At 46.6% G+C, this 18,173-nt stretch overlaps 1 protein-coding gene across 3 annotated transcripts; it reads right to left on the reverse strand.

Annotated features, from left to right (window-relative positions):
• Positions 1-685: 685 nt before the first annotated feature.
• Positions 686-17,911, reverse strand: LOC148064654 (trinucleotide repeat-containing gene 6B protein-like). Of its 3 annotated transcripts, none has more exons than XM_087808785.1 (21): positions 17,639-17,911; positions 15,853-15,940; positions 13,896-13,917; positions 13,383-13,826; positions 10,532-13,234; positions 10,322-10,459; positions 9,959-10,140; positions 9,790-9,849; positions 9,448-9,600; positions 8,100-8,228; positions 7,570-7,770; positions 7,270-7,401; positions 6,006-6,186; positions 5,370-5,525; positions 5,076-5,243; positions 4,377-4,523; positions 4,207-4,299; positions 3,868-4,092; positions 3,679-3,749; positions 3,376-3,515; positions 686-2,375 (listed from the first exon to the last, which is right to left on the reverse strand). In XM_087808785.1, the coding sequence occupies exons 2-21, from the start codon at positions 15,907-15,909 to the stop codon at positions 1,805-1,807; spliced, it is 5,973 nt and encodes a 1,990-aa protein (XP_087664911.1). In that variant the 5' UTR covers positions 15,910-15,940; positions 17,639-17,911; the 3' UTR covers positions 686-1,804. The 3 variants fall into 3 exon arrangements, with proteins under 3 accessions (XP_087664911.1, XP_087664910.1, XP_087664912.1); XM_087808784.1 differs by having other exon boundaries at positions 10,520-13,234; XM_087808786.1 differs by lacking the exon at positions 7,570-7,770 and having other exon boundaries at positions 10,520-13,234.
• Between the last annotated feature and the right edge of the window lie 262 nt (positions 17,912-18,173).

Here is an 18,173-nt window from a genome sequence, read left to right on the forward strand (position 1 = left end):
AGACAATAATAAATAATATAAGGTAACATAAAACGTAAGTATTATAAGACAATAAAACAAATATATACATCTTCATAGTCATAAAACTCATTAAAACATGTATTTTTAAATCTTATTTCCTGAGCAGTGGATACAAAAGAGCAGTAGAATCTCTCCTCCCTGCAGTACGAGTGAATAATACACGTTCATTATACACTTGTTTGTGTTTATCTGATCAACAACATGAACATGTTTACTAGTCACACCTGGTAAACACTGGTATCTTAGCAACAAGTCTAGTGCGTCACAGGAAAGAAAAAAAAGTCATGAGATTAAAGATTTTATTCAACTTTTAACACAAAATTAGAACATTTTATTTGAGGAAAACAAAAAAAAGATGAAATGGTTTGGACGAGTTCGAGAAGGTCCTGCAGGATGAAGGTCCAACAGTTTCTTCAGCGGGACCAGGACCAGGAGGATCTCATTAGCAGCAATCCTGGATCAATGATGTCAATATGTGCATCGATGGCGGGCAGGATTCCATCAGCGCCGCCGCATCATATCAGTCGCTCGCGCGGCTTACGTTGAGGATGACGCGGGTGATAAAGAGGATTGGTCGGCGCCAGATGGAGCCTCTGAGTCGGGCGTCACACGAGCCCCCGACACGTGTCGCCGCCGCCCTCGCGAGAAAACACAGCCACGAAGGTAGAAGCCAATACTTTAATCTTTATTATCTTGTTCTCATGTTTAAATAAAGTTTTCCTTTGTAAAATCTCAAAACGGAAAAAATAAACACCGAACAGGAGTGTGAAAGCCTGTCTTAATTTAAAACGAGTACAACAACAACGGAACATTAAAAACGTACGATAATTCTGCATCTGTAAACAACCCGCCCCCCTCCCCCCCCCACGCCACACAGTTTGATAAGATTTTGGCATTTCATTCTCTCTCCACATGTATGCCTTCAGCTCTTTGTGTCGTCAAAATGTTCTTTTTTTTTTTATTATTGCAGGTCAGACAATAGAAAAGACGCTAAAAAACAAAAACTTCAAAAGGAAAAAAAAAGCATTAGTGCCATGAATCACACAGTCAGCAGTTTTACACTCAAAATATATGGTATCGACCTTCTGAAGCAGCCGTGTGCACCACAGGCACGACACGCACACGCTCCGTCCACACGCACACGCCGGCGGCGGCGGCTCCGGCGCCACCTCTTGGTCTCGCTCAAGTCCAGGCGACTGAACGTGGATCACGGTAACAAACATGGTACAACAGTAGGAGGTCAGCATCTTGAAAACAATGACGATATCGTTGAGAAAAAAAAACAAAAACACATCCATACGTACGTCGACGCCAAGAGAAAGTTCTGGTGGGTTTTGCATGAGTGTGAACAGAGTTCTGGATGATGCCGTCGTACAGTGCCCGTCTGTCAGAAGGCTTGTTTTCGGGGGTTTGTGTGTGTGTGTGTGAGTGTGTGTGTGTCCAAAAGTCCACTATTTACTAAGCACATCCAGTCCAGTCTCTCAGACCAACTTTGTTTTTTTTATTCTTTTTTTTATTTTCAGGTATTTTCAAGTCTAAGCAGTTGAAATCTTCATCTGTGGAAAAAAAAGGCTGATACACATCTAACAGTCCCTGCAATTGTTTATATAATAGCTTAAGTCTGGCCACGAGAATGTGTGTAAGCGACGTCTCACATTTCTGCTTCATGTGTGCACGACAATATGCCAACCACGTGTGTAGATGAGTCGCTCATGAATATGCATATCGTGTAGGTGTGTGTGCGTGTCCCAGTGTACGAACAGTGTGTCCAAACCTACGGGGGTCAGATGGAGTCGGCTCCTCCCCCGAGCAGGTCGCCGGGCAACAAGGCGGCGGGGCTGTCCATCTTGTGCCGCTCCTCCATCTGTGGCGCCCCCCACAGGCTGTTGCTGCTGCTGGGGTACCCTGCTGCCATGCCCCCCCACAGGCCGGACCGGGCCGGTTCCACGCCGCCTTCCTCCTCCGCGCCGTTGGTGCTCCACTGCGAGAACCTCCCTAACCCGGGTCCTTGGCTGGAGGCGTTTTCCACGGCGCCGGAAGCGTCCAGACTCTGCCAGCCGGACCGACCCCCCCCCATGGCGGCGGTCTCCCCTCCTCCGGATCCTCCCGCCGTCGCCGACCCGCCGCCGTTCCCCCCGGACGTGGTCCCCGGTGCCGCCCTCTCGCTGCCCGGGGAGCTCCCCCCGCTGGTGGCCACGGCGGCGCCGGATCCGGACGAGCTCGACGTCCCGGCCGAGCCCGGACCCCCCGAGCCCGACCCGTCTGCACCTGCTGCCTGGGAATGTGCAAAATAGCGTGCGACCTCTTCGTCGTTCAAAAACTCGGCCAAGATGGTTGTGTTTCCCAGAACGCACCTGTGAACACAAGCGTCGCGAGTCAAAGTCTGAGGTTTTAACGACACACGAGTCAAATCGTTCAAAACTTAAACATCAACGTTTAACAACACAATAAATCAAATCATGTTTTATTTGCAAGTTATTTGATGGTTTCATTTGAATATATTGTCTATAAAACATATATATATATATATATATTATTAATATAAAATCAACACAAAAATATTCATGTTGTTCATGTTTGTGTTGCAATTAAACTCCCAGCCTCTAGATGGCAGCAGTTCTCCGCAGTTAAAGGAAGAATGATGACTGAGGACGAGAGGATACAGTGAGTCCAGCAGCTTTTAAAGCTGATGTTTGACATATTTTGGTTTGAAAACAAATGAAAGCAGTTACCACTGAGGACGAGAGGATACAGTGAGTCCAGCAGCTTTAAAAGCTGATGTTTGGACATATTATGGTTTGAAAACAAATGAAAGTAGTTACGACTGAGGACTAGAGGATACAGTGAGTCCAGCAGCTTTTAAAGCTGATGTTTGGACATATTATGGTTTGAAAACAAATGAAAGCAGTTACGACTGAGGACGAGAGGATACAGTGAGTCCAGCAGCTTTTAAAGGTGATGTTTGGACATATTTTGGTTTGAAAACAAATGAAAGCAGTTACGACTGAGGACGAGAGGATACAGTGAGTCCAGCAGCTTTTAAAGGTGATGTTTGGACATATTTTGGTTTGAAAACAAATGAAAGCAGTTACGACTGAGGACGAGAGGATACAGTGAGTCCAGCAGCTGATGTTTGGACATATTTTGGTTTGAAAACAAATGAAAGAAGTTAAAACTTTGTCAAGAGTCGTAATATAAAATCAAAATCTTAATCCACGTTTGTACTCCTTCAAATACTCTCAGTTTTACTCTCGTTAGTGTGTACTATTGTCGACAATCATGAACATTCATCTACTTTGATAATCATCCACGTAGAACATGGACCCACGTAGCATCGAGGCTAAGCTAACTCACATGTGCAGCGCGCTCTGGGCTTTGCCGGCTTCCTGTCGACTGTTGTAGCGGATGAGAGCGCTGCCCTGGGTCAGGCCCAGGTGGAAGGTCAGCAGGGGGCCGTGCTGCATGCAGATCGTCCTCAGCGTGGAGCCGTCAATCTGGGGAGGAAATCGATTCGCTCAGGAACGCGGAGGCTCGCCAACAGTTACACCACGAGACCAGCAGGGGGTCCCAGTGTTTGTCACAACATTGGTTTTCACTGATGAATGTCACAGTGTTTCCACGAGGAAATCAAACTATTCATTTTCATTTGAGACGTACCTGTGGAGTCAGGTTGCTGAGCAGCAGCCAGCAGCTGCTCCTGGAGGCGCCGCCGTCGCTCCACGTCGTGCCTGAGGATCCACAACAAGCAGACATTTTTAAAAGAAACAGCTAAATTCTGTCGACAAGGTCGTTTCAAAAAGCAAAAACAGAACCAAAGAGAAATCCCAGTGGCATCTTCAAGTGTACCTGGCCCAAATCTGGACTCCTGGCTCATCCCGGCGCCTCCCCAGCCGCGGGCCATCCTCGGACCGGGGCCTCCCCAGGGGGAGGGCGTGGCCTGCTTCTGATTGGTCAGGCCGGGGGGCGGTCGCGGCAGCTGGACCTGGGAGCTGCTGCCGCGGCTGGTTTTCCACATCTTGTTTTGTCCGATGGGCTCCGGGGGCCAGCTGGGCTTGTACTCCGAGTACTTTCCTGAGAAAACGTGCGAGCGAAGAACGGCTTGAACGAGAACATGACGTCGAGTCTTGCATAACTTGTGTCTCAAGAATATCCGCATTGATCCGGTAGCAGAACCGGAGCTGGTACCTTGGCTGTGAGTGTTGCTGATGGGGCTCTCTGAGGCACTGTAGGGCCAGGCACCAGGTGAAGGCAGCGAGGTGTTGAGGGAGGGGTTTGGCCCTGAAGCAGCAACATCAACATCAACAGAAGCTCCTTTTACACAAACACATGGTTTTTTTTTTGTCACTCGTGTTTACCAATGTTGTCTCGTAACAACTGGTGGTCAGAGTCGTTCAGGGTCGGGGGTCCAGGGGAGCCCATGACGCTGCCAGGGGTCATGTAAGGGTCGGACTCCGGGTCTCCTGCCGACTGGATACCTATCCAGGGAACACCGGGCTGGAACTCTGGCAGGAGTGAGGAGGACACGTCAGACCAGGGTCACATTTTCACCACTTGATCATCGGACTATTCTTTCATGTTCGATGTGTGTTTAACGACCAGCTTTATCTCCAAGTTTACTGCGGTCAAGGGTGTTAAAAAATAGTTCTCATCCTCTACATACACATTAAAGTTGTCAAAAGTACTGAAACGAAAAAATTAATAAATAAATAATACTAAAATGTTGTCTCTGGATAAGATTCTAATTTATCATCAATACCCTGTAATTGTTATTTTATTTATATTCGGCACTTCTGTACTTCAGACCTGAAACTAATTCATATAATCGCAGATTATTTTTGTGTTATTTAATATGAATATTTAACTAGAGATTCTTGTCACGTGTAACACGGGGTTCATTTTTTGTTGTCAATAAAATAATGTATTTAAAATGTGGGGGTCTTTTTTCATATCCTGCGTCATCAGATGGTATCGAGTATCAAATATGTGAGTATCCGTGTCAAGTTAAAAGTTCTACGCCAACATCAGGACGATAAGAACCAGTCGTAGAGACTCACCGGGCGGCCAGCTGGATCTGGCAGGTTTGCTGCCCATTTTGCTGCCGGGGGTTCGGTGCCAGTTGTCCGCGGACCCTTGAGGAGGCATGCCTAAACCCTCGCCGCCCATCATGTCGTACTGCGAGTACGGAGACCCTCCTGCGCCCTTCATCATGCCAGGCAAGGGACCTGAAGCAGAAAAACCACGCGGCTGACTCACACCTTGGGTCGGAAACACTGAGTCGAGGCGAGAACAGAACGGGAGGTGATGTTGGGGGAAGAGACCTGGTTTTAACGAGCCATCTGTTCGCCTACCGTTCTTGTGGTGGGTCGTGTCGGGGGGCGACGGCGCCGGAGAGTGTCCCTCCATCATCCACTTGAAGCGGGACTGCTGCCCGCCTCCGGGGTCCTTCATGCCCCCCATGCCTGGGCTCAACTCCAGCCCGGACATGTTGCACATCGGCGCGAGTCCTGCCCGGGAACACAGGTCGTGTCAGAGCAGGACCACAAACTCACACACACAAGGGTCCACATCTTCGAGGGCCCGACAGAATATTAGACTTAAACATTAGTTTAATAGTTGGTACGATGGTTGACCTGGTTAGTCTTTATTCCTCATCTTAAACACTGACATCGCTATAGTTCTGGTTATCAACATGAGCTTGTTTTACTCAAAGAAATCCTCGCGTTAACCATTAGAAACGAGTGAAACGCAAACTCTATACGTTTATCTTGAAGTTGTGACGACATTAAACTAGTCCACAGTTTAAAAAAAAGGTTGGTGACCCCTGCTATAGATCGCCTTGACCTCTGGTGGCTGAACAGGTCTCTAGCAGACGTTTAATATTCAAGTTAAGTTTCATCAACAGTGAGAATGTAAAAGTATGTAATCCAGACCTAAGTAGACGATCTCTGCACTGATGAGTGGAAAGAACTCAACGTTCATCTTACCAGAGTACATCCCTTGAGTTTTGGCGTGGATGTCTGATAGAGGACCCCCCATACCCGGGTGAGTCAGGGGGTCCGCCGCCATGCTCTGCTTCGGGAGCCCGCCCCCCAGGTGGGAGGGGGACAGTTTGGAGCCGCCCTGCTGGTGTCTCTGCTGCTGCAGGAGCGCCACGATCCTGGCCAGCTGACCCAGAAACACATGTTAACACAACTCATCCCAGTCGCCGGAACATTTGGACTATTTAGAGCACTTTTTCATTTAGTTCTCAAGAACAGATTAGAGACTTTGTCAAAGAATTAAATGAGATAAAAGGGAACCGTGAGGGTGACGATCCACTTCCTGCTCCTCCATAGATAAGAGCTTAACACTTGGATTACAACGCTTCTGTCAAAAAATTATTAAATAACCTCAAAGAAATGTGGACATTATTGATGCATTAAAAGAAATACTCCAGTCATTGTGTGTTGTATTGTGTGTGTGTGTTGCTCATGAGCTTTACACACACTAACACCAATGAGTAGCAACTGAATATAGTTCAAAACAAACTATATTAAGCTTTAATGGGTTTTTTTTTAAGCTTCTTAGAGAGAAAATTCAATTTCATTCATTTTCTACTCAACTCTGTTTGGAGTAATTCGTTCTTTTATGGGGTTATAGACAAAAATGATTGTTCATTTTAATGTAGCGACTGGAGCCAAGTGTTACAAGCAGTTTGGAGGTATTTGTACCGTTTGAAGCGTCTTTATGACACTTGTTGTGACACCTCGTCCAGAGAAACCGTTGGGGGAGAATCTTAAAAGCTAACGTGCTTCACAGACAGGAATCACTTTGGGTAGAATAAGTGCTTCCAGTGTAAAAAATCGACTGGGTTCGCAATATATACCTGGACTACACTAAAACGAACACACATTTTTGTCTACAACTCTAAAAAACGGATAATTCTGAAAATAAGAAAACAGTGATTTTTACATTCCCCATCACTTTAAAGACTAATCTAACTTTATTATTAATGAACTATAATATGTCAACGCTCTGCTATTATATTGACATGTTAAAAAAACAATAATTTCATGATGACAGTACTTTTGTAACACCCTCACTGACAGCATTTCCTACTGACATACTTCTACTAAGGGACTCTCTTTTGGCTTCACACTCACATGAGTCTCAGTATATCATGCGGCCTCTTTAGACTTTGAATAGACTCGAATACACTGGAATAAATACATGAGCTAAATGAAGTTTGAGACACGAGCGGCAGCTCACCTGCTGCGGGTCTGCCTGCTGCCTCAGAGGCTGCGGCTGTGGAAACTTGCGCTGGTTCTGCAGAAGATGCTGTTGTTGCTGCTGCTGCTGCTGCTGCTGCTGCTGCTGCTGCTGGAGGAGGAGATGACAAGCCTGTGGAAGAAACACGAGCCGGTTAGAAGGATGAACCCACCACCACACTCTGGCCACGTAAAAAAAAAGTCAAAAGCTCATTCTCTGCATTTAGCACTTAAAAGGTACCGGCACAAGAGACCATGCTGCTTTTTCAATCAATCACAAGAATCAATTTTAGGCATGTACCAGATGGAACTGCTGCATGTGTGGGTAAATGTTGCTGAGCATTGCTAGCTGTTGTGGGGAAAGCTGAGAAGGGAACACTCCTCCACCAACACCGCCGACACCTCCAACACTTCCTACTGCACCGACACCGCCGACTCCTCCAACCACTCCGCCCACACTGCCACCAGGAGAGGGCATCTGCTTCAGCATAGGACCCGGCACCTGTTTGTCACAGGAATTCTTTGTGTAACTGCCAGCGGTACAGAGCAAGAAGCCCAACTGTTGTACAATGATTCAGACGACCCGTCGCGGCTCCGTCGCCTTCCGACAAATATCGTTTAATCTGAGCGACCGCACCCGAGGCTCGGTGACCGTGTGGCGATGGACTTCTGAAGCTAAAGCCGAGATGAACGTCAGATACATGAGCGGAGGCTCGTGAGAACTTTAGAATACGACTTCACGACGGGGTCACCCGACTCTCCCTTGTTCGGCTAACGATCTCATTGAGCGCTTCACGGTTTCATCGCAGCACGGGATAGTTTCACACACACCTGAGCAGACAGGAACTGGTGAGGCACTTGAGCGCGCATCCCTTGAGGGGAGTTGATGGGATGCATGCTGGGCTGGTGCATCCCCCGAGGCTGAGGCATCCCGCCGCCGAACGGTCCGTGACCACCCATCTATTGAACGGAGAAATAATTCAGCAAGTCTGTCTTTTTTTAAACATCACGCTCATTATTAGTCTTGAAAAATATCTTAACTCTTACGTTTTGTATCATTTTATTGTATCAACATCATATTCAATCAATTTATATCAACAATTCACATGCAGTTCATACAAAACTCTGCAGCAAGAATTCTGAGCCGCTCTAGTAGAAGAACTCACATTTCTCCTTCAAACTCTTCACTGGTTTGCAGTTTCTTTCAGGATCAACTTTAAAATTCTGGTTCTTACTTTCAGATCTATTCATGGTCAGACCTTCCATCAGTGATCTGATCCAGACTTACACCCCAGCTCGGGCTCTGAGGTCTGTGGATCAGAATCTACTGATGGTTCCTGAACACGGTTCAGGACCAGAGGAGAGAAATCCTTCCAGACTGTTGCTCCTAAGCTTTGGAACGATCTTCTCTCTCTTTGCTCTTGATGATCTACTGACTCCTTTAAGAAACATCTTAAGACGTTTTTATTTGTTCAGGCTTTTCCTTGATTTTCTGGAACTCCAGTTGTGTTATCAGTTTTATCTTGATCTTTAAAGTATATACTTTATTGAATATTGTTTTGATTGTTTAAGCGCTTTGTGACCCTGGTCTGGAAAAGCGCTATACAAATACAAATTACTTACTTACTTACATGCAAATATACAACCTACAGTAAACCTTCGGCCACTAGATGGCAGCAGTCATCACGTCCTGCACAGCTGAAGGAAGAATAAAATCTTGCACGATCGCGGGGATGACTGAGGACGAGAGGATACGGTGGACTCCAGCTGCTTTTAAAGCTGATGTTGGAAGATATTTTAGCTTTGAGTTACTGTATATGAAGTCAAATACATCGTGTCATGAGCTGAATGTATCAAATGGATTTTCCTTGATTTTCTGGAACTCCTGTTGTGTTATCAGTTTTATCTTTATTATCTTTATCTTTGACCTTTAAAGTGTATACTTTATTGAATATTGTTTTTATTGTTTAAGCACTTTGTGACCCTGGTCTGGAAAAGCGCTATACAAATAAAAATGACTTACTTACGAGGCGAGTAAAAAACAGTCGACAAAGAAAGTATAAAGTATAATGGGGTCCCCTGTATGTGCCATTTCATTGCAAGAAGAAATCAAATGTTACCACCTGAAATCATAGGTTAACCCGTGGAGTGTTAACTCATAAAACAAAAGGGGGCTCACCTTTTCACCGTAGGGCCCCATGTCGACCGGACCCATGTCTTTGGATGGTGGCATGCGGTAGCCTCCTCGTCCTCCCCTCCTCATCTCCCCGTTGTATTCCGCCATCCCCCTTTTGTCTCCATCCATCTTTTTGTCCGCAATCGGGTCGTCACCCTGGAAGGCAGCCGGCAAAGATGAGGTCACGAAGTAAGTCGGGGTGTAACACAAGGAGATACTATCGGCTGTCATTTTTGTTTCTTCTCCGTTAAGTTCAATTCCAACTACATTTTAACTGGTAATGGAAGACTTGTGTGCTTCAGTGTATGAGTAACATTCAGGTGTGGAAGAATCATGAGAACTTACCAGCAGACCCATGTTTGAAAACTGACGTGTCATCGGGTTCATCCAGTTCTCGCCACCGCCCTTCGTGGTAGAAACAAAAATTCAAAAGAGAAAGAAAATCGAGTGTCAACATTAAGATACATTTTAAAAAGAAGAGTCATTATTAACACAAGACCTGAAATGGACCCACCTTCATGTTTCCACGCTTCCCTCCGTGACCCTGAGCCCAGCCTCCAGAGTTGAAGGAAGAGCCACTTCCAGTGTGGTTCCAGACACCTCCAGCACCGTCGTCATCCTCGTCCCAGCTCGAATGTCTGGAGGCTGCGACAGAGCCTTCCCCTCGCCCGGGCCAGCTGTCCATGGACTTTATGCCTACAGTGAAAAGAAAAAGACGTCACACTCAATACTCGGGGAAAGCCTCAATGTGGCCTGGGAGGATGATGTCAGCGACAACACCTCTTTTCACTAGTTTAACATAATAAGAATGAGAAAGAAACCAATTTAATCTAATGTTCAATTCAAAAAAGGCTCACTGTTGAGCCAAAATTCTTACCAGGTTTGCTTGGGTTTGGAGACTGGTTCCCCCAGCCGGGTGTTTTACCAGAGTCATCCACATCCCCCCAACCTGTATCCGCTGCTGGATTCCAAGCACCGGCACCGTTGTCGGACTGCGCACCACCACCCCACATGCCTTGAATACACACATTCAAAAATGATCACAGGGTTCATGTGATAAAGTGGGAAGTCTTACCGAGCTGCTCACCTCCCACCGAGTTTCCTGGATTTCCGTCCCTGCCGTGCTGCATCGCCTGTTGTCTTCGAGGCGGCTGCTGGAGCGACGGCGGCGGAGCGTGTGGGCTGTGGCCTTGGTTATGTTCTGCACTGTTCTTGTCCCACAAATTCACATTCTTGGTGTTGTATCGAGTGGGGTCACCCCAGGCGGAGGTGCCGTCATCGATCTCCATCTTCCTGCTGATGGACTGTGGGGAAGGTTCCTCCCAGCCACTCGCTTCTACAGAATCACACCCTCCACTGGATAGTTTGGGTATTGGGCCGGAGTTCCACCCCGGGCTTTGGTTCTGGGTTTTTGTAGGTGGAGGTCCACCTCCAACGTTGGGCCTGCTGTTCCACCCCCCTTGCGTGGGTCCTGCGGGTGACAGTGGGCCCTGTGATTGGTGCTGCTGTTGATTTGGGACTTTCATTGTTGCCACTTGGCTGTTTGGTATTGGTACTGTTGCTGTGGTTTGAGATTTATCGTTCCTCCAGTCCTGGTGGGCCTTGGGCGCACCCGCCTCTCTCGTGCCCCAACCATCTCTTCTTGATCCCCTTTCTTCCAAATGAGTCCGAGAGGATACATCTTCAGAGTTGCTTCCAGCTCTGCTTGGTCGATCTCCCCACCCGCCCCCCGAAGTAGAGTCTTTCTGTCCCCAATCGCCTCCTCCTCCCCAGCTGCCTGCATCGTCTCTCCCATTCCCCCCCCAACCACCAGCCCCTTTATCCCGTGGACCATCTCCCCACCCAGTACCCTGTTCTCCATCGCCTCTCCATTTGTCCCCTTGAGTCTCCCCCCACTTCTTCTCTTCAGTCCCCCATCCTTTGCTCTGATTTTCAGCTGGAAGATCCCCCCAGCCTGGAGCAGCTTGGGTTCCCTCCGATACATCTTCACCTGTATTTTTAGTAGTGCTACAGGAAGTGTATGATCCACTGGTAGAATGTGTATCACCTGCATCTCTGTTGTCCCTCTGTGGGGCAAGGATAGTCTTAACAACAGCCGTGTGAGCGGAAGACGTATCGCCACCGGCTGAGCTAGACGAGTACCCGGAACCACGAACAGTAGCTGTGTCAGTTGTTCCTGAAGAGAATGCAGAGGAAGAGGAAGTGTGTCTTTCGTTCCTTTTCCCGGCGCCCGTTCTGGTGTTCAAGTCCCAGGCCACGTGCTGCCGAATCTGGGTTTGGCCCCAACCGGTGTTGGACAGAACCCTGGGATCCAGGTCAGACCGATTGAGCATACTCTGTAAGGCAACTTCAGCATTCGAGGTCTGGTTGGAGGAGAGCGTGGCAGAGTTCGTCTGCTCCTTCTGTCCGCTGTCGGTCCCTCCTCCGTCGCTTCCAGCAGGTGTTCCACAGGTAACAGACGCGCTTCCTTCTCCTTGAACTTCACTCTGACCGCCTTTGCTGCCCCAATCCCCCTCACCGCTCCCCGTCCCTTTCTGATTGTCCCATGCTTTCGTCAAATTCGAAACCTTGGGTAAAGCCGAGTCTTGTGATGATCGGCCCCCAAAACCGGTGCTACTCCCACTACTGCTGCTGTTGCTGCTCCCACCACCACCTCCTCCCTCCCGCTCACTTCCTATTGCCAGATTACTTGAAGCCCCACCGTCCACGGTTCTTCCCCACTCGGCTTCGGTGCTCCCGTCTTCCCACCCTCCCTGAGAAACTGCAGGTGTACTTGAGCAGCCGTCGTTTTCCCTGCCCCATCCTTTCTTGTCACTTTGGCTTCCAAAGCCCCACACGTTACCTTTGGATCCACAAGCCCCCGTCCTGTCTGCCCCCCATCCATCGGCCTGTGGGGCACATGAGCTGGGATCATTGGACAGAGGAGGCATGGACCTCCAAGAGGAGGAGTCAGTCGAGTAGGAAGACAAAGAGTGCGATTCCCCTTCAATTTTGTCCCCCTCACTGTTGTCTTCTCGATTTGGTCCAGGTCCTTTTACTCCTGCGCCTGTAGCCATTAGTTCAGGGTTTCCTAAGTGCTGCTCTCCGCTCCTGGCTTCCACAGTACTGCCGGAGAAAGAGGAAACTGATGTGTTGGACGAGTGGACAGATCGACCATCGTTTACTGCAGACGGCGTCTCATCGGAGACGAGGGAAGGCCAGGCAGAGGGATTCACATTAGGGTTGAAGTTGGCACCAGGGAGACCACTGCTGCCACCCACTGGGTTCTCTTGATGCCCACCGGGTATTTGGGAGACTTTGGAATTGTATAATGCTGCAGATCTGAGTCCCGGCTCCGAGTGGGAGGAGGAGGTAGAACCCCACACCCCCCCACTTGCTTTAACACATTCATTAAGTAGTGAAGTAGGAGGAGAAATAGATGGGGTACGGATGTCTGCTCCACCTTCGACGGCACCTCCCTTCTGCTGGGCGTTCCTTTCACTCCACGAGGCACTATTGTTGCTGCCAGGGCATTCCTGTTCCTGCATTCCGCCCTTTGCCATATCAGTACATGTTCTGGCCCCGCCTTGGATGCTGGGCCAATCCTCAGAGTCACTCCCGTCCACAATCATCTTCCCACAGCCCTGAGAGGAGGACTGGCTGACGGAGCCGGCCCCCCATGTGGAATTTGCATAAGTTGAAGAAGTAGTAGTAGAAGAACACGATGGCGACAGAGTGGATGCTGGGGAAAAGGGCAGCAGAGATGATGATGACGACGATGATGATGATGATGATGATCCCAAGTTGGAATCTGGAGAGAAATAAACAGCATCAGTCACAGCTGCCTTCATAAATCACTGAGAATAAAAAGGAGTTAAATAAGGCAAATGTCTTTTGCTTGAAAATATTTTAGTGGAATTGTAGACTGTTTCTTTCAAACCACATGGGATTCCACTCACCTGTGGCTGCGGCTGTGTGAGCGTCTGCTTGTTGTGTCAGGCCTCCCCAGGTACGACCTGCCTCAACTCCACCCGACCTCTCTTCTCCACCTCCGCCGCCGCCACCTCCGGCCGCTGCTCCCCCGCCAACCAGCATGGAGGACAGCGGTGGCTGGCCCCTCTTCAGTAGCACTTTGTGGTCCTGCTGGCAGCGAAACCTGGGCGGAACTTCTCTGGACATGTATCGCTGCTGTTGGGTGTTCTGACTTCCAGAAGGGGAGGAGGGCTGTCCGTTGGCCAAAGCAGTACGCTGCTTGGCATTGTTCCCACCACTAGGAGGAACTTGTGTGGAAACCCCAGCGGCACCAGGACTGGGGGACGAGGGGGTGACGGGGCCAGGGCTGGGGGACGTCGAGCCAGGGGTGGACAGAGGCTGGGGACAAACGGGCTTGGCTGATTCTGGCACTGATGAAGACAAGCAAGGATTAAAAAATCAGTGTAAACCGGCAGTCGGACACCAACGAGGACACATACCTTTGATTTTCTGGTCTGGCACCTGGAACATAAAACACAAAAGGAATCCGTCAATTAAGATATAAATACTGAAACAAACCTGCGCGAGCATCTATGCGTTTGTCGAGCCACCTTCAGTAAAGTAGATTATGTGATTTAAACTTTGGTGAAGCTCAGAGTGAGTCCTGTGAGTGGATTATAAAATTGCAGGGAGTGAATGGTTAAGTTGTTAAGAAGTGGACAAAAGATCCGCTTCGCTCACCCCTGCCTTGCCTCTGGTCATATTGCTGCATGTTCACAACACAAAGTCACAGCACACCTCCTCAACAGATGTGGCACTGGCTCAGGCGAGGGTCCAAGAAGACCCAGAACCAGGACACGATTACTATTTCTCTGGGTTGGCCTGGGAATGTCTCGATATACTGGTACCCAAGATCTGGTGGAGGTTTCGGTAAAAGAAGCTTCTCAACTCCATTATATCAAGGTTGAGCCTTCACTCTACAGTCTGTAGAGCAGGTGATTTGTGAGCTAACAAACTGGTTGAAGCCAGATTGACGTGTAAGAACCTTTGTTCAAAGTAACACACGCACGCATACAACATTTGGTAAAATTGTAGAAGAAAAAAACGAAACAAGAGAATCCATTCCAGAGCTTGAAACACTGCGACTATTCAAGCGCTGACCCGGGTCAGTGTGTTTTAGCATTAGTCAGCTGCTATTTAGTCAATTCCAGCCAAGTCAGTCAACATAGATTAACCTCGGGTCACGTCAATTCACCAGCACCTGGGCCACTGCTGGCCACAAATACGCAGAGTCGTCCACATTCGGGGTCAGAGACGCCGACTTTGGGTACATGTTATGATGGCCGGTGTCGCTCGATAACCTGAACAAGCCGATGTTATTGCTGCAGAAGTAATCGGAGCTTGATTTAAGTACAGTGTTCATTCATCGGCTGTTGTTTCACTTGTTTGACATTTTTTTAAAGGGTTTCTCGTTTTAAAAACAATCAGACAATCGTTTAAAAACAACAAACCTCCATGTTTGAAAGAAGTCGCAGCACAGAGTCGTCTTTAATATTCTTGTTTAAATTTTTAAAAATGAATCTAAACAAACAGACAAATGCTCCGGTGAATCAAAAACTAACTTTTCACATCAACTGTTCACGACTTCAGATTGAAACGCTGCGGGAGAATTCAAACACCATTTGTGGAATTCCTTTCTGACGACACAGTGAGCAGCTGAAGCACATCCTCCGATGACTCTTGGACTAGTTGAGTCATACATCTGGATGACTCATTAGGGAGAGGTTCTCACTCATTGACTCTACAGCGAGCAAATAAACTTGTGAAGTGAAACTTACACTTTTCTGTCCGAGTGTTTCTCCGTTTATATTCTCCATTCTAAACAACATGGGCTTTTAATCTCAATATTCTTTGGAGATTTGTGTTTTTATTCTTATTCTGACTTGTATTTTTTGCCATTTTGCCATTTGAAAATAAGGCAAGTACAAGATGAAACAAGACACTTTTGACTAATTGGAAAGTATTTATTCTCAATTAGTGAAAATCTTTGATCCATAAAAAAACTATTTGTATTAAACCTTGCACTGGTGGATCAACCAATCAATCATACTAGTCTAAATTTAGCTTATTTTTACTTTCATTTACTTCCACAAACATTCACTTTCATGGATAAAAACAAATAAAACCTTTATATTATACATTTTCTTAATGAACTAACCCATCCATGCGACATATCAGTGTGTGACAATAATATATACATGTGCGTGTGTGTGCGTGTGTGTGCGTGTGTGTGTGTGTGTGTATGTACGTGTGTGTCATGACAAACACACTTATTGAAAACAAACTTAATTCAAAAGCAAGAGAGCAAGATAAGGAAGGTTATAAATCAATATAAAAAGGTGCACTAAACTTAGTGATTCATTGGATCAGTTAAAAACTTGAAAGGCCCTACAATACCTTCTGAGAGGTTTCCCTTTTCTTCTTATCTTCTTTCTTCTTTTTCTTGTCTTCCATGAACCGCTGATCCTATTCCTGATTCTCCTACCTGTTGAAAATAAAACCTCTATTATGGATGATGTTCCAGGCTGCATTAAAAGACATTTCTTCAACTATAGGAACCATTAGGACTCGACAACTTAACAAAATCCAAGGCAGGAGTTACTATTCGGACTTCCAGCAGTGCTGGTTCTGGATTGAGTGGATGTTAAGCGGAGCGGACAGCCTGTCAACAGCCCCTGCTAGCCTCGCTTCTCACTGCATAATTCATCCACCGGCAAAGCAGCAACACACAGCGACGCCGATTTATCTGGGGATCAACTTAACATCGCACAAAAGTAGATGCAATAGCATTTATTGACATGTTTGACCGTCGGTAGGCTAATCCTATATACAGCGTTATGAATCCAATCTAGTCCAGTGGAGGACGCAACATCTGCTCGATGTAAACACACGGCAGGTGAAATGCAAACACGTCATAAACACGTAAACGTTAGACTAAAGTGGGCTATGAATCGACATTCATGTAAACAAGTAGGTTTAGTCGGCTAACACAATGCTAACGTGCTACCAATGTAAACATGCTTGACCTCTTGCTTGAAATGTACAGGGTTTTGCTTTGAAGTTGCGTAGCAGGTACTTTATCTTGTAGTTTTTACAGTAAATACACATTCTTTGTCGTTATCGAGATCGTATTGCGGCTGCAGTAGCAGACTTCCACTCTCTCTTTTTTGAGTTAAAGCGTGTATGCTTACATGTACCTGTAATGTGATGGATTTTTAAACTGCATTATACATCCAAAGATTCTTTTAATAGCTAACAGAAGCCTATATTGTCACCTGAAGACATAAGAGAAAAAAAGAAGAAGTATACCAACAACCATCTTATTTTATTTAATGTTGAGGCATTATTTATACATAATACAATACATTATTTTGAGGAGTAACTAAACTTTTTTTTGTTTAGATGCGATTTATATAAAAGTCACTAGAGAGTTTATTCTGAATAATGTACAACTTCAATATGTCCAAGATATGTTAGACTAGAATATATACCGTAGATTATATCTGGAGTATTTATTTAATACTTTTATGGATGATATTGTTGTTGAGGAGATATGATTTTTATGATAATCATGTTGTAAAATGCTTCAAGGAAGTTAATATATGACTTATAAACACAACTTTGTTCTCCAAGAAGTTTGGTTACGTGTATCGCTTAGGAATGCAAGTTGTATTTAACTAAGTAAAAAGACTTAACGACACTTAAATGTTTCAACAACTTCACTCCACGTAGTATTGTTGTGTTTTTAGAGATTGAGAATATGGTCACACGTGTAAATAAAGCAGATTCGTCATGAATCGTGTCTGGTGAAGAACGAACTGTAGGATCATGTAGAGGAGCGAGAATAAGAGACAAGTTGTAAATAACAAATATTCAGGTCGACGACAGGCGGACGAGCGGCGACTCTAACCCGGACTAAAGGTGCTTAAACCCGGGTCAGGACACCAAGAGTGTGTAATGTGTGACCAGAACATCACCAGAATAAACACTTTACACGCACAGATGTGACGAAGATTATGTTTGGAAACGAAGGCTCGTTGCTCGACGAGGCCTTCAGAGAATGACGAACTACACGGTTGTTTTTACACAATAACACGGTTTGTCGTCGTATATCAGCCTCAAACCGAACACGTACACGGTAGCAACAAGTAAAAATGTACAAGTTAAGGTTTTTAAAACTCACCTCGGGGATCACATCGGACATAAAGTGCTTCTGTGCAAAAATCCTCTCGGCTAGCAGGCTAGCAGCTAGCTTAGCAAACTAGTTCTACGAGGCGTTCAAGGCGAACATGAGTAAGAAATGACATCACCGAAGGCGAAATGTTGGTCGTAGAAAAGAAAACAACGCGAGAAGGCGAGTCTGCTCGAGCGTGAGATCAAGCTGTAAACAAAACATGCGAAACCCTTCGATGGCTGTCAGACGCTGTGTTGTCGCTCGGTTTACTGGCGGCCATTTTGCTTGTGGAGGCTCGACCAGCCTTTCAGAGCGAGGCGGGCGCTCGCCACTAGATGTCGCCAAACCGTCGCCGACGAGAGAAGACGTCAGTGTTTCATGGATCGATAGAACTTTATTGATCCCTCTGATCATGACATTGACTCTGAATTAAAAGTCAATTAGTGACAACTAATAGCGTTTCCTGTCCCAGTGAGATTCATGTGTCAAAGACTTAGAGTTTACAAACAGTTTTAAACTATTCAACTAAACTCAAATACATCTC

This window comes from Callionymus lyra, chromosome 15, assembly GCF_982586985.1.
Source record: "Callionymus lyra chromosome 15, fCalLyr1.hap1.1, whole genome shotgun sequence".
Lineage (NCBI taxonomy): Eukaryota > Metazoa > Chordata > Actinopteri > Syngnathiformes > Callionymidae > Callionymus > Callionymus lyra.

Bases quoted from the DNA above. Each gene is read 5' to 3' on its own strand.
- LOC148064654 (XM_087808784.1), bottom strand. From the start codon at position 15,909: ATGGAAGACAAGAAAAAGAAGAAAGAAGATAAGAAGAAAAGGGAAACC. The intron at 9,601-9,789 runs GTAAGTTCTCAT...GCTGCCTTCCAG, and splicing joins TTTCAAACATGGGTCTGCTG to GGTGACGACCCGATTGCGGA. The intron at 3,750-3,867 runs GTACACTTGAAG...GTGGATCCTCAG, and splicing joins GGAGTCCAGATTTGGGCCAG to GCACGACGTGGAGCGACGGC.